The sequence below is a fragment of the Amphiura filiformis genome, chromosome 19 (assembly GCF_039555335.1).
Source record: "Amphiura filiformis chromosome 19, Afil_fr2py, whole genome shotgun sequence".
NCBI classification, from domain to species: Eukaryota; Metazoa; Echinodermata; class Ophiuroidea; order Amphilepidida; family Amphiuridae; genus Amphiura; species Amphiura filiformis.
The window spans coordinates 22,310,277-22,326,819 of record NC_092646.1 but is presented as its reverse complement, the minus strand read 5'-3'; the positions used below and the strand labels follow the sequence as shown (position 1 = coordinate 22,326,819).

Below are 16,543 nucleotides of genomic sequence, written 5' to 3'. Positions count from 1 at the left end.
AGCACATTGTTTCAACTAATTCTGAGGGTACTCAGAAATATCCATTTAATGTCCATACTCCCCCTGTGGAAAGTTTTAGAAATATCTTCCACATCAGGGGGAGTATCAATTTCAAATGGAATTAGGCAATAGCCAACACTATTTGAACTCATGTTTAGTAATAAGTGGCAAAAACTACCAAAAACCTGTTTTTGCCCGGTTTAAACTGGCAAAACTGGCAAAAACTCACATAGTCACTCAAACATTAAAAAATAACACAGAAAGCTCATAAACAGTAGCACACAACTTTTAATGAAAAAGTTTTGAATTTGATATAAATATGCCACATTTCGGTTAAATGCACTTAAGCAATGAAAATGCATACCTTTAATTTTCATAATATGTTGTAACATATTATAATTATATAACAAAATTTGGCCTTGTTACACTCAGGAAATTACTAGTATTGTTGTGTCTTAATAATTTGTTTTGAGATGAAAAAACTGAACTATAAATCACTTGCCAAGCGGTTAAGACCGCATTTTTTCCACCTGCAGCAACAACCTGTTAACCCTGGCACTTTTGAGGCTTTAACAGTACTGGTACACATACATGTAGAAAGATCAGTGCCACTCTCAGTCTGCAAACATACATTATCATAATTTGATTTTGATCATAGGCGTAGAGCCACGGGGGATGGGGGGGATAAATCCCCCAATATTTTGCCTGGGGGGATGGTCCATGGCCATGCGTTTTGAGTTGGGCCAGTAAATAGGTGGAGATGTTACATGCGCGCGACATTTTAGGGTTCATATTTTTAATTTTCTCAGTTAATATGCAGCCTATGTAGTTAAATATGGTGTCAAATTAAAGCTTGTGATGAGATCAATACAGTAAACCTTAAAAAAGTTGTAAGAAGTTATTAACATTTGAATAATTTGCATCTAATTAGCATAATGTGCGGGGTGGAGGAGGATCAGGAGGAGGAGGATCAGGAGGAGCAAATTTAATAAAAGTGACCCCCAGGGGTCATATGATGCTAGAGGTCCATTTCTTTTTTCACAATTTTACAATTCACTTTAAACTGCATACTATAACACCATACAATCTTATTCCAGGTAATTTAATTTGCTTTGAGAAGCAATTTTGCATATTTTATTTTCTGTTCGGGTTACACATTGAAGTCAATGGGAAAATATGCCTTGGAAGAGGCTGGCGCAAAATCATTTTAATTTTATTGAACCCTATGATGTTATATATGAAATTAAAGCTCTGACTGAGAGGAATTCAAATATGGAACTTTTAAATATGTGGGGTGAAGCTACCTTTTTTTTTGAACTTGTCAAATTTTACATTTTTTCCCTAAAATATTTGGTATTTTCAGTTTCATAACTCCTTAGTGTTACACCCTATGTCATTTTAAAGTGCATTTTTGGATTCCTTGGTTCATTTGCAGCCAGAAAATGTATACTTTTATATATGTTGGGTATAATATGTTAAAGATATTCATATCTAAACGACAAACATGCAATTTTCATCTCGCGAAAACATGTAACGCATTACCGGCCCAACTCAAAACGCATGGCCCCATACAATCATCCCCCAATGTTGACATCTGTGTATAGGTTTCTGACCAAATTAACCTCATATTTGGCCATTTTAGCCCCAAAATTGCAAGTTTTTCTGTGCTTCGCACGAATTTATTCCACTTTTGCACAATATTAATATTTCATCAGTTTAGCTTCAATATGGCAATTTTTTTCACACGCATTTGTACCATAAACTTACTCTGTCGCCAAAAGGTGATGGATTTACTATACTTCAAGAAATATTTTCCAACCCCATCCCCACTGATTTTGATGCATTGCTGGCAGTACAATCATACTGCGTCTGTGCAACAACCTCATTAATCATTGGCAGCTTCTGATCAAGTATGGTTGGACTCGCAAAAAAAATTCATTCATAGCATTTCCATGCATCAAATGAAACTACAATAAATGACAAATTTATATATGCAGACTGAGCTGGGCACTGATCTTTTGGTGTGCATCAATGCTTAGGGGTTGTGCAATAATTATGTGTTACCCCGGAGTCGTGAAATTCTCAAAGTGGTCTGCCAAAATTGCTTGACCCCCTTTGGCCGTGCAAAAAATCTTTGCCCCCCCTTTGAAGTGCCAAAACCCTTTGCGGGAGTTTGCCCCCCCCCTTTCAAAAAGAAATATATGCCACTGATTTTGATGCATTGCTGGCAGTACAATCATACTGCGTCTGTGCAACAACCTCATTAGTAATTGGCAGCTTCTGATCAAGTATGGTTGGACTCGCAAAAAAACCATCTCATTCATAGCGTTACCAGGGCTGTCGATTTTCGGTACCGTAAATTTACTATCAATAATTTTCTGGAGGAAATGGCGTCATGCACCATGAACCATCAATTGCATCAGCATGACCTCATATTTAACATAAATTATTAAAAATGGCCATCACATACCAAGAAAACTATGCAAATTGATTGAGTTTTTGCACCTTTCTCTGACCACATTTCATAGCGACTGTAGTCTGCTGGCCAGATAGCGATGCATCAAATGAAATTACAATAAATGACAAATGCAGACTGAGCTGGGAACTGATCTTTTGGTGTGCATCAATGCTTCTAAAGAGGTTGTGCAATAATTATGTGTTACCCCGAAGTGGTGAATTCTAAAAAAAAACCCTTAAATTGTCTTATCATATAAAGTAGCGTGAAAGTCGATTCGAGTTTATCGTCCCCGCCAGCGTCACTTTTTGGACACCAAAAACACCGCGTCAAATTGTCAAAAATGCCAAAATAATTCATTATTTTCATAGTATCAGTGTTTTCACCAGTTTTAGTAATTGGAAACATATATTTTTGTTTGTAAAACATATAAATTTATAACTTGGAATCAAAACCAGGCTCTTTTCTAACTTTTCTAGTCCCTACCCATATAAAAACATGTTTATAAATAACATGTATGAGTGTGGCTTTAAATCAACACGCACTTTAGGTCAATAATGAAATCTGATGAAATAATGAAAAATGAAAAAGTCACCTCACCAACCTGGGAAAAAAAAGGGACGATAAACTCGGAATCGACTTTCATGGGCCTAATGCAAGCCCAGCGAGCACAGAATTTTGCATTATATTTAAATGTGTTCCTATGTTTTCAAATTCCTACACCTTTTTATTTTGGGGCATAATATATAGAAATGGTGCCCAAAATATATGTGCCAAAAATTGCTTGCCCTGCCCTCCGCCCCCTTTCGACCTGCCAAAAATTGCTTGACCCCCCTCTTTTGACCTGCCAAAAATGCTTACCCCCCTTTTTGGCCTGCCAAAAAATCTTTTTCCCCCTATAATTCACCACCCAGGGGTACACATAATTATTGCACCATGCCACAGCTTACATGTAGGGTCAAGAGGATGACTGATCAGTGATCACCCTCTGATGACTGTTGAGGGCTAGGCTAATAATAATAAAAATCATCTTAGAAGTTAGAAGCATTTGACATGTCTCCATGTCAAAAGGAGACACTTTTGGGCAGGTAATATCAATTTTGAGGTTTTTACATATGGGCCTAAATATAGAGATATTTTGCTCCACAACACCATTTTCCCAATCGGACATTCCTAAGCGAAGATATTGAGTTCGTAAGTTATGGTATTATAAAATTGGAAATTGAGACATTGGATTTAAAATTACTATTGACAATATTGAGAGTCGGAATTACCTTGAAAAATGTCGGGAAAAATGTCTCAAAAAATACAAGATGCCAGTCTGAAACTAGTATCAGACAATATCATGATATATTTTAAACATTAACAATTGATTTCATCACAAATTCGCAACAAACCCAAATTGTGAACAAAATCACTCCTGGGCAGATTTTTGGCTATTTCTCCATTTACCGATTTTACGATCCTGCCCAAAAGTGTCTCCTTTTTAGTACGAGGAACCCATACCGAAGTAGCTCTGCACAACGGTATGGGACGAAGTGTACCGGTATACAAAAAGCTAGTGCAACGCAATTGCATGGTTTCAATTAGAGTTTGCACTAAAAAATACAAGGCTCCTGTAGCTTAAATAGTTGCATGTTTGTCATAATATTAATTACACAGAGCTCTTGTACTTCTTACCGTACCTAAACTTCTATGCTTGAAATTGTAATAAATACTCCATTATTTTATCCAGAATAAATAAAAATTCATTAGCACATGATCCAAGTCGGAGCACCAAAACTGAGATGGCACTTCAGTGCAAACTTAGATAGGGCGTCACCAATAACGAAGATGTCATACCGATAAATGATGTGTCTGTTTGCCCGTTTTTCTAAGTTTGCGTTGCGAACTAGTCTCCTTTTGACATGGCACATCACATAATTTGCTCGAGAAATCTAGCCAAGAATTTGTTCACCGATAGCTTCACATTCTAGGTTAGAGACCGCCCGTAGCATTCAAAATGTATTTGCAGATTCGCTGAAGCATGACACCATCATTTCATTTTCATTTCATTCGGCTGCGAAGCAGGCGACTACAAAGTTTCTCCATGTACTACGATCTGAAGCCAAAGTGGCAATGGCATCTGGCAGTAAAAAGTTGTGTCACAGTTTTTGCACATAAAGTAGGATGTTCTTTGCCTTCCAGGTCTTCTTTTACCATGTAATGGGGTGTAGAGAGCATATCTTCTGCATGGATCATCTTCCTGCATCCTCAGGATATGTCCCAGGAATCGTAGTTGTCGTGATCTGACAGAGTTGATAAGAGGCACAGTGTTGGTGATGGTATAGACCCTTTCATTACTAACATGGTCGGTGCGCTTGATGTTCAGCATTATTCTGTAACATGATGTACCAAAAGCGTTGATCTTATTTTCCATATCAGTAGATATCACCCAGGACTCACAGCCATAGAGCAATACTGTAACACAAGTGGTGTTAAACAGCTTGACTTTTGTTGCAACAGTGATTGTTGGACTTCTCCACAGATGCTCCAGTTTCCAAAATGCATACCAAGCAAGCGCCTTCCGTCGGGAGAGGTCACTGGTGCTAGAGCCCATCATGGAACCAAGATATTTAAAATCAGTGACATACTTGATGGGTTCTCCGTATACTTGGAGTGGTGGCTGAGGATTGCAGTTGATGGTCATGTACTCAGTTTTGGGAACACTGATGATGAGACCTAGGCTTTCTGCTGCAGCCGCTGTTCTGGTCAGCTGTGCCTGTGCCAGCGGGATGGAAGATTCAAGCAAGGCAATATCATCAGCGAAATCCAAGTCGTTCAAAACCTTGGCAGGATAACGCCTGGAGCGACGCGGTGTGTTTCAACACCGCTGTTATTCCCTCGGTAGCCATCGTCATCAAATAGTCGATTAGAACAATGAATAGGAATGGGGCCAGAACATCCCCCTGCAATACTCCAGTAGTCACAAGGAAGGGATCCGAGATGTTGCCATCTACCAATACGGCACTTTGCGAATTAGTATACAGTACACGTATTGCCTTTACGATGCTCTCAGGGATACCATAGTGCCGCAAAACAGAGAACATCATCTTCCTGTTGATTGAATCAAAGGCTTTCTTGAAGTCAATGAATGTTATAGTTAGTGGAAGTTGGTAACTATGGAAAGCCTCCATGATTCTCACGGAGGATATGCGTTTGCTGTGCACAGCTTCTGCCTGGTCTAAATCCGGCCTGGTTACTTCTTATTACAGGATCAACATGGTCCCTAATTCTATTCAGTAGGATCCTATTGTACACCTTAGCTGCAACTGACATCAGTGTGATTCCTCTATAGTTGTTCATGAGGCTGAGGTCTCCTTTCTTTGGAAGGGGAACAATAACATTGGTAATCCACTGTTCTGGTGGCGTAAGCTTTGTAAAAACTTCTACGCAGAATTTATGGATGATGTCTACCATAGCTTCACCACCACCCTGGAGTGCCTCAGCGGTAATCGCACAGTCCAGTCCAGCAGCTTTGTTTGTTTGTTACTTGCAGGTCTTCCATCTGCCTGTGTATAGAGGCAAGTTCATCAGCCCTATACGACTCATTGAGCTGGGTGTTGAGCTTTCTCCACACTTCTCTGGCATGGTGAGTTCTAACAAGTAGATATCTCTTCTTGGCTGCATCTCTTTCTGATCTTAACTTGAGGGTCTTGTCTGTCACCCAGCTTGGCATTCCACAAGGGCTACATTTTCCAACAACCTCTTCCATGACTTCTTCGACTACTTTCTCAAACATTTCATACCTCTCAGAAATTGGTGACTGGTCGTTGTCATCACACTGGAGGACCTGGAATCTGTTTGAAAGTTCAATCTGAAACGGTTCTTAGTAGGAGCATGAAGCAGCTTCTTCCAGTTATACTTAGGCCTCTTACAAGGTTTACCTTTGGTGGTTCGGAGACTGGTGTGCAGTCGTATGCTGAGTATTCGATGGTCAGCTCTACAGAGTTATAAGCTCTGCAATTGCGCAGGGAATTAACCCACTTGCTGTTGACAAGGATGTGGTCCAGTTGGTGTTTCGAGCCCGTTGGGTGCATCCATGTCCAGAGACGACTTTTGGGTTGGGGAAATCTTGGTTGTGAAGGACGGAGCTTGAATTCCTGGCATAAATTCACTAGTCTCTCTCCATTGTCATTTGTTGTGTCGTAAAAACAATGAGGACCAACCACAGCTGGATGAGATACATGGCTATCTTGGCCAATTCTGGCATTGAAATCACCAATGACGAGGTGGATGTTGTGCCTCTTCACCTTTTCAAGATGGTCTTCTAGTGGATTATAGAAACTGTCCTTTTCTCCTGAGGTTGCTGATTCAGTTGGGGCATAAATAATTGTAACCGTAAGCTGGGGGTTCCCATTAAATGAAGCTGTTAGTATTCTTTGATTGATGGTCTGCACGCTCTGAAGACACCTATGGATGTGCCTTGACATTAGAAGTCCAACACCTCCCTGCCTCTGGTCTGTGGCAGAACTGTAAATAAGTACCCAGTTCTTGTCGTCTGACCATAACTCGTCAGTGGGGGATGATGTAATAAGACGGTGCTCTTGCACACCGACAATGTCGACGCCTGCATCGCTACAACCCGTAAATAGTTGATGGGTTTTTCCTTGTTGGTGTAGTGTACGCACATTGTAGGTGGATACTACAAGTGGTTTGGAGGTAGGTAGACGAGACATATCGGGACCAACAGTCTGTGATGGTGTGCCAGGTTCCCGCTGGCCCGTCATAGAGTCAGAAGAAGACGTCTGCCCAGCTACCTTCGATCTAGTATTTGGATATTTGTTTGTAGTTTTCAGTAATCATTAGTTTGCCAGACTTATTTTAGTCCGTGTCTGGCAACTGAGCGGGTGATCAGCCCTGAACAGCATATTTCGGAGGCAACAGCAGCCGAAATCCACATATTTATAGTGGCACGCCCTGGCCCGGAACACGTTGGCCAGGGAAGTTATTTGACCTATGGTGACATGTTCAACACCATCCTGTTGACCGTTGGAATGACATAATCATTCTCATCCGCTCTTTAGCCGTTGAGAGTTGTACTCTTCATCCGCCATTGGAATAGGTGGTTCCAAACTATTTGAACCATAGCTGGATTAGATGAAGGATACTGAATGGACACTGAATGGATAAAGGCTATAGTAAAGTGAGACATGGCAGAACACCTTGGAACTAAGACTAAACCTACCAGAATACAACACATGGTCTAACCGCACTGTTCTCCAGCAGTTTAAGGAACAAGTCCAGCCGCACATAACTCACAAGGTGCTCTTGAGAGACCAGTATTAACCCTAACCTATCAAAGCCATGAAACACTTCCTATACTCTTTATACAATATTCAGCACTAAACATGTATCCTCCTGGGAGCACCCAAAGGGAAATCCAACACCAGAAACATCACTGATTCTTTGCAACCGGGGTTGCAGGTGTTGGCAAAGGTAATTTTCAGCTCCCCCGACACTGCAGCAGTGTCTCCCTTTAAGCATGACAGTGATGACACCATCACTGTGTAAAGCAAGCACAATGGAAGTTCAGAAGTAAACACGACATGTAATTGATTGCATAAAAACTGTTGCTAAAATTACACTTCAGCAAAATTTTAGACTGCCCAAAATAGGCAAATCTTGCTCAAAAGATACAGTTGACTCATCGACATACCGATAATTACGGAGGCTTTGGTAACTTTCATCCAAATTTGAACATAATTATAAGGCCACATAAAATTAATTATTCGTTTCGCGTCCACCGCCCGCCTGGGTTTTGGGCCCCACATGGATTTATTTTTATTTTTTATTTTGTTTCTAAAAGTACGATAAAACACTGAAAAATACGAAAACAAACATAAATCAAAGTGCCGGCAGTCCGCATGCATAGAATTAAACAATTAGCACTAAGTGATGACTGGTTCAGGCTGAGAACTTAAAATGTATTTAGATGTAGGCCTATCAATGATTTGCAGTATTAGTATTTTGTAGTAGGCCTATACCGATAAATGTATTGAGCAAAAGAAGCGGAAAGTAAGGCCGCTGGCCGTATTCTTTTGAGGACAGAACTCAGCAGCTAGGTGTATGATTATTGCTGTGTTTTGTTCGTAGTTCGTTCATAAAAAAAAACCTTTACTATAAATATAATATTTTGGCTATCATCCGAAAAAGACATGATTCAACTTGAAAGGAAAAAAACCAAAAAACCCTCCCTCCGCCTCACTTTTCAAAAACCAGGTGGATGCGAAAGCTAATTTATTTTTTTATATGGCCTAAACAGAATAAATGTGACCATCCACATCGAAACGCTCGTAAAGTCGGCCCCTGGTCAATTCTGTTTTCTTGCGTATTTAGAAAATATATATCATAAGCTTTACAATGATATATCATTTAACTTCAAACAATATCCAGAAGCGGGGTTATGGCTTGTTAAACTTTGCTACTTCAGTAAAAAGGTACATTTTGGTGCTACTAATATATCTCTTTTCTACATTGCTGGTATTAAATATCAAATGGTCATAATTGGCGGTCACTCAATCAATTCTGGACTTCCCACCTCTTGTTTCAGGTGCACCGCTTTATGCGTGAATGTCACTGGTAACTCCACAGACGAAAACACCACACTGTCACAATAGAATATAAAACACTCAAAGCAAGCCAAGCTATATGTATTATGTACATGCTCAGGTACTAGATTATGGTGTGAGTTCAAAATAGCATTTGAGCTGATGTTGAGAAGTTATGAGTTTTAAATGTAATGCATGCATGTAGGTGATGCACAAATATATTAGGTTCTGGCAATAGCAGGTATTTAACACTGGCTTAGACCTTGCAACTAGCACAAATACATAAGGTGGCTAAAATACAAATTGTGCCACTTCAGATACAAAAAACAATTAATCAAAAAATATACAATGAAAAATAGCTGCAACAGCATTATTAAATACATATCCGCAATGTCGGCTAATGCGAGAAGTGCCGAACATGTCAATTAATAAAGCATGGACTGTAGCTATTTTGTTTCTACAGTCCATGATTATATAAAAACAAGAGGGATGCGGACACACAAATGAGGCCAAGAAACTATTAAAATGTGGTTTCAGACCACAACAACAGGCTATGTTGTAGAAATCCTAGCAATCAGAGCACTCCGGTGGACATGTAAAGCGTAGCACCAGCTCCTTGTGATGGCTTCGATTTCAGCTGTAGAATCAGGTGTCAAGCATATGTGGACAGCTATATCTGAGTGTGAAGAATCTAGTAGTAGTTGAAGAATCAGCTTCCTGTTGCGCATAATTTCATTCACCTTGCACTCAGGATAGTTCTCGAGAGAAATCTCTCAAGCCTTCGGCGTAGAACTTTCTTGGTTGTTCTAGTTCTTCACAGGTCAGCAGAAAATGATGTTTAGTTTCCTCTTCTGACTTACACAGCAGACATGTACCTTCAACTTTATGCTGGTTGAATTTTGCACGGTTGCTTTGTAGAACATAGGTGTCAGTAAGTAGTCTTGCTTTGATGCTGGCTCTCTCAACATCTCTTGGGTTAGTTGGTAAGGATGCCCATACTTGATGAGGTCGTCCTATCTGGAGATTAGACGTGTTGAGATGCTTTAAGGAAGATTTAATTTTAGCATCATTAATCAGCTCTTCATTCCAATAACTCTTGATTGCCTTGTCAACAGCTGTCTTCCACTCCACTTTCGAGGGTGGGTTGCTGATAACATCAAAGATGGAAGGAAGGTTGTACTTGTTGAGGACTTCTCTGACTTTCATAAACCAGGAATTGCTCTTGAAGGGCTTAACAGCCAGCTGTCTGATTGCTATTCGTGTTCGGCACTATCCGTATCACGTGAGATACTACCAAAGAGAGATATGATTGCAGAATCAATCTGGGCTTCAACAGGCTTGGCACCAAGGAGACCATAAACTGCAGCATTGGCTGGTGCAGGCGATGAAGGAAGAAATTGAAGTTGACGGAGAATTTTCCTTTGAAACTTCTCCATCTTATCAATGTCGCACGCTTGAATGTGGTTGCTTCAATGCCATAAAGCATTCTAGGCAGTACATAGGTGGTCCAAATGTGAAAAGCAATGTGAGGTGGGAGGCCATTTCTCCCATGTAGACCTGCACCCATTAGCGCATATGCAGCTCTTCTCGCACGTTGTATTCGTTCATCAGTATCGAGAGAGTTGTTGGCTTTCCTAGATATACCCAGGTGGACAGCTTCCTCACAATATGGCATTTCTTCATTTGCTATAGTCAATGCTGTGTGAACAGAAGACTGGTACGGAATTGTGGCACTTTTTGAAGCGTTGATTTTATATTTGTGGTTGATGGAATAGTTCTCAACTATATTGAGAGCTAGTTGGGTTTCCACTTGGGTGTTTGATAAGATAGCCATGTCGTCAGCGCATGTTGGAGCTGGGACATTAATTGTACCAATGCGATGACCGGTGTGGTGGCCACTAAGTTGATCAAGAAGTCTATTTGTGTACGCTTTGTAGATGGGTGCTGAGGTAACTCCACCTTGTCGGACTCCTTGCTTTACTGTGAATTCTTCAGAGAGGAAGCCATTCCATTTGATAGCAGTACTGGGTTGTGATACAGCTGTTTGAAGACAAGCCAGAGGTCACCCTCTATGCCAGCTCGATATAGTTAAGTCAAACAGGATGGCGTGATTCACTACATCAAAGGCTTTGCTGACGTCAAGCAAGGTTACATAGATGGGCTTCTTGTTTTCAGAAGCTTCATTGATAGATTCTGTAACAAGTAAGGCTGCATTGGAGGGTGAGGTACATTTCGTAAATACTCTTTGCATTGGATTCTGCATATTAGATAAAATTGGGTCTGCTTTCAGGAGCCAGGCTTTCTCAAGAAGCGTTCCTAGCACGGAGGTCACAGTCATACACGCTGTAGTTGTCAGGACAGGTCTTGTCTTTCTTCTTTTTAAGGATTGGAGTAAGGATTCCCTTCATCAGTGCATCCGGAATGTATGAGGTAGCCATCATGTAGTTGACGATATCAGTCAGCAGATGCAGAGTGTTTTCACCAGCATATTTCAGATGTTCAGCGCTGAGGTTGTGGGGATCCTGGGCTTTCCCATTTTTGAAGGAAGAGATGAGTTTCTTGGTCTCGTCACTGGTGACTGGAATGATGTTATTTGTATTAGCATGACAGAGTTTCTCAATAATTGGGTTTCGGAAGCCTAAGCCGCCACTTGGGTAGTCCATAGACGCTGACTCACTGCTTTTATCAGCCAGTCTACTGAAATGGTCTTTGAAACCGTTACAAATCTCACTTGGGTCTATCAGCTTCTTGTCGTCCGCAATCAGCACATCAGTAAAGTTGGTTGTTTCAGACCGTTGAGCTTTGATAAGCTTGTGAAAGAGCTTGGTGTCATTGCTGTGTGCTTCGCTGATCTCAGTAAGCTTCTGGTCATTAATATCTCTTACTGATCTTCTAATTGCAGATCTAAGGTTCCTTTTGGAACTTTTCCTCTTGATATTTGCGGGATGCTGAAGATCATTAGGTCTGCCGGCTTCTTTCCAATTGAAGTATGCAGCCTTATTGACTTTCACCAGTTTGCTAATTGTTGGGTTCCAAATATCAAGCCCCCTGTTAGACCTTTTGGCCTTCCTCTCAGGTTTCAAGAGACATTCCTTGGAAGTTGTTAACATCAGAGTAGTGAGGTCATTGATGACCTTATCCAGATCTTTGTTGCTATCAATTACACCAGGATTGATCCGCTCGTCAAGAAGCCTGTTATATTTGTATCTGTCTAGCTTGCTCCAGTCAACTTTGGGATTTTGGTGGCTTTTAATAGGGGAGTTACTTTTGTTCCTCCTGTTCTCCCTCTTGCTTGGTAGCGAGATTGTCCCGAAGACAGGTACATGGTCAGATACGTTTTGAGTTAATATATCAGGGTGTGAAGTCTCTTCAGGTGTTTTAACATCCTTCTCGAATTTCTTGGTAGTCAGGATGTAATCAATCTGGGAGACATCTCTGCCATTACTATGGTAGAAGGTAATTACCTCTGGAACATCAGTAGAGATCTCTTTTCCACTGCAGAAGGTCTTGAACGCTTTGTCTCTGGCAAGGGGATTCTTACGATTTAATGAGGCATTAAAATCACCCAACAAGATGATGTTATGAGAAGTATCATATTTCTCCATGATTTCATTGATTTCATCAAGGACATCGTAGAATTCCACTTCAGCTTCAGGAAGGCCTCTGGAAGGCATGTACACATTGACAATGCATAACTTTATAATGCGGTGTTGATTTCTATACAGCGATCCTGTTACCTCCATCTGGGAGTATCTTGATTCTCTCATCAAGTTCCTTTCGCCAGAAGAGGGCGACACCACCATATCCTCTAGGACGTTGAAAGGGGCTAAGAGGGTTGTCATCATCCACAGACTTTGCAGAATAGTTGAAAGCCTTATTAATCTGGTCAAGTTTGCACTGCTCGAAGTTGAAAAGCCAATGTTCTTGTACTGCAAGCACATCAACAAAATCAAGAGTCTTCTGAATGGCTAGGAGGTTGGCATTGACATTTTTAACATTGTAGGTGGCTATCTTAATTTCCATGCATTGTAGGTGGCTATCTTAATTTCCATGCATTCACTTCAAATCATCCCCAAGTCAACGAGGTTCAGGAATGTCCTCTCATTGTTAATTGTTGGTTAACTCACCACTTGAACAGGATTTAGCCAAAGCAAACAAAGACTAAAGCTGTTTACTATAAGTATAAGCTTATTAACCTCTTCAACAATAGGATTAAAGATTGGTATTTGACTGGACTGAAATGAGGAACTTGTAGGACAATTATTAGGTACATTATGAATACAAGCTTTATGCACATTTTGGACTGTAACTCGAAATACAATTTGCCGACTTTACGAGCGGTTTGAGATGGATGGTCACAAATAACCTCCGGCTCCGGTGCAAAAAAATGCACCCCTGTCTAGACTCGCTGAGGCTCATGGACGCCGTTCCTATGTCCATCAGAGCCTCGTATTTCCCATTTTGTGTGTAAATTTGATTTACACGCTATCTCTATGGAGAAATACGCTTTTAGACTTTGCGCCGCTATAAAAATAAAAAAAATTTCTTTGAAATTTGGACTATGCATATATAACTGTACTCATACTGGGATCTAACCATTGGAGGTATTCTTACCTACTTCTTGAAACGCATAATATCATTTGAATTTCGCGAATAAAGATGATTTCTGACGCCGTCTCTCTCACCATGCCCCACAAAAATGATCACGAACTGAAATCAGTGAAATGTAACAAATGCTATTGCGCATGCGCTGTAGCCTGCATTTACCAGTCGCACTAATTGGTAAGCATTGAGGTCAGCGCTCAAAATGGTGAGATAAACTAGCAACACTTCATAATTCAGTGGGTGGCATAGGGAGTGAGACAACAATAAGGAATATCCAGGGTTGCCAAATGCAACAATAAATAAGCCCAAAATGCCAGCAATAAGTACAGATTTGAGCGACTGGTAATTAGATTAACAACAAGGTCACGCGTGAAAATATAAACGCTAAAATTGATGGCCACCTAATTTTCACATATCGAAAACACACCAATATCATTATTAATCAGTGTACCACCAAAAATATCAATAATATTATTATAATTAAATAAAATCTTTTATCATTACTATTTCTATATCTCCTAGATTGCAAGTCACTTGGCTAATTCATGTCATTGTTGACATACTTGTGTCACGAAAATAGCATCATGGATAGCATATGCGGATATGCCAGCATCAACGATATCGTAACCATAGGGGAAAAATACAAAACAGATATACACATTTCAGAGATATAAAGTGTTGTCAGATTCCTTTAAGAATAATTTATACAGTTCTGTATTTCTTTATATATACATATGCACATAGCACATTAAAAAATAAGCCATCTTTGCGAAACACAACAATATAAATCTGTCTCCCCTACGCATAATAGAACATTCCCATAAATTAAGTACACCGGAAGTTCCTCTCATCTTACGTAATTCTTACCGACGGCGTCTAAACAAATGCGACGGAGAACGGCACAAGGGATTTTGTCCTGAAAATTGTTTCATCGTGACGATCAGAAGCGCCAAAAATTTCTTTTTACTACGCTGCATATTCTACTGGAATCAAAGTACATGTAGGGATCACATTTGAAGGTAAATAGGCCAAATATTCCAAGAAAATCTACTCACTAGGACTTTAGGGAGTCCGCATTGAGTGCACGGCTATACCTATAGTAGACATGATCACATTTTGAACATGTGAGGGCGGGCTTCATTAAGCTTACTTGTGCACCAAGATCCTGTCTTAACTGTGTAATCCAATAGGAAAATGAAGAAAATATGGATTTTGACCCTCAAAACTCCAATGTAGCATGATTTTTAGAAAATCTGCATTTGAATAATATTTAATACTATCAAGTAATGAAAGCCACATTTCATGAAACATTTGCGAAAGTTTTGTAAAATGGCCCTTCGTGCTCAAAAATTTAGCCATAAAATACATACACACATGTTATGACATAGGAAGCCATTGATAATGCTGGGACACACAATTTGGCCCATTTTGGGACATTCAGGCGAGCATACTTTTCCTCATAACATTGCCAATTATAGGCCTACATACATGATTGACCCCTCATTTTTTAAGTTAAATGATTCTCTTTTGAATGAAAGCAATTTTAGATGAATTTATTAAATTTCAAAATTTTATGAACATGCCTACCTATAGGAAAAACCGATAACAGTGACTACCCTAGTCCGAATAATCAGACCCAGAACAAAATATTAATTTCTGACATGATCGTGTACTGGGTCTGAACTGTTTCCATATGAAATCTTGATGGCAAATTGGACAATAGAAGCACATGGTTCTACGTGACAGCTTTTTAATCCCTATTCATGTTACGTGAATCACGCTATTGTGGACCATCCTTCTGATACTTGAGTGTTTGGACAAGCGGAACGGTCTTTTGTCTACCTCTCTGTTTGTAAACAAACCAGGAGGTCGAAATCAATCCTCCTCGCCGAATCACGAAAGTCAGCGTAATATACGGCACTATGACTACCCCTGTCCAAGTTCACCGAAAAACCATAGCAAAGCACTCTAGCTTCGAATGCGTAACTATCGTGTGCAAATTCGAAGCTACATGTATTGTAGAGTTCTCGAGTAACACATAATTATTATTAAACCGAGGAGAGTGCCGAATTCGACACCCTTCATGCCTTTCCGAGTTAAGCTTACACTCTATTCTTATTCATTCCCGACTCATCATTGATATATATTTCTTTCTCGATTTTACATACCTGAGATCTTTCACGATGATTTTTCTGAGCTGTTTTGGCAGCTTTTTTAAACGAAGACATGGTGAAAATTCTGTATTTCACTCACAAAATCTGGCACTGATCAATTTTGATGATCACACGCGTTTGGATATCAGGATGTCAGCCTCGAGTCGCCTGGATGGAAGTGCCCAAAGCCTTTTAAAAAAATCCCTTAAAAAAGTCGTCCCTAGACAGAACCAAAAATCGTTGGTCCGGCGGGACACACGCTTGGTGCCTGCACTGCCTGATGGGACAAGTCTCGAGAAAAATGCTCAAACCAAGCTGAAAAACAACTTTTGTGCAAAATGTTAGTTATTTTGAGTTTTTACTGTGGGCATGACAGTAGTGTAGCCAGGGGACAAATGGAGCCAACTGTCCCCTGTGAGAAAGTTACTTACCCCCTCCCCTCAGAAAACTCCTGAAGTATGCCACTGAATATATACTATAGATCACATATTTGATATTTCACTCCCGGTCCTATCCTGTCACTGCAAATCACCCATATATCTATCTTTTTTTTACAACAAATTCACAGACACCATAATAAAAATTCCTTTAAAAAAGGAATGTGGCGCCCAATGTGAACTTGGACGTGATATGGTGAATTCCATGGTGTGTAGATTTGGTATTATAATGATTTTTCTAGGGAAGAGTAGAAGATGATCAAATGCAAGAGAAATGTGTTTGATTGGGGAAGGTGTTCTGAC

At 40.1% G+C, this 16,543-nt stretch overlaps 1 protein-coding gene across 1 annotated transcript in view; it reads right to left on the bottom strand.

The window, feature by feature from the left end:
• Window positions 1–15,946, bottom strand: part of LOC140141054 (probable U3 small nucleolar RNA-associated protein 11) — a 39,782-nt gene extending 23,836 nt beyond the window's left edge. The window contains exon 1 of the mRNA XM_072162832.1: window positions 15,819–15,946. Within this exon, the coding sequence (XP_072018933.1) occupies window positions 15,819–15,878 (60 nt within the window). The 5' untranslated portion in view covers window positions 15,879–15,946. The remainder of the gene's footprint in view (window positions 1–15,818) is intronic.
• Window positions 15,947–16,543: the final 597 nt, after the last annotated feature.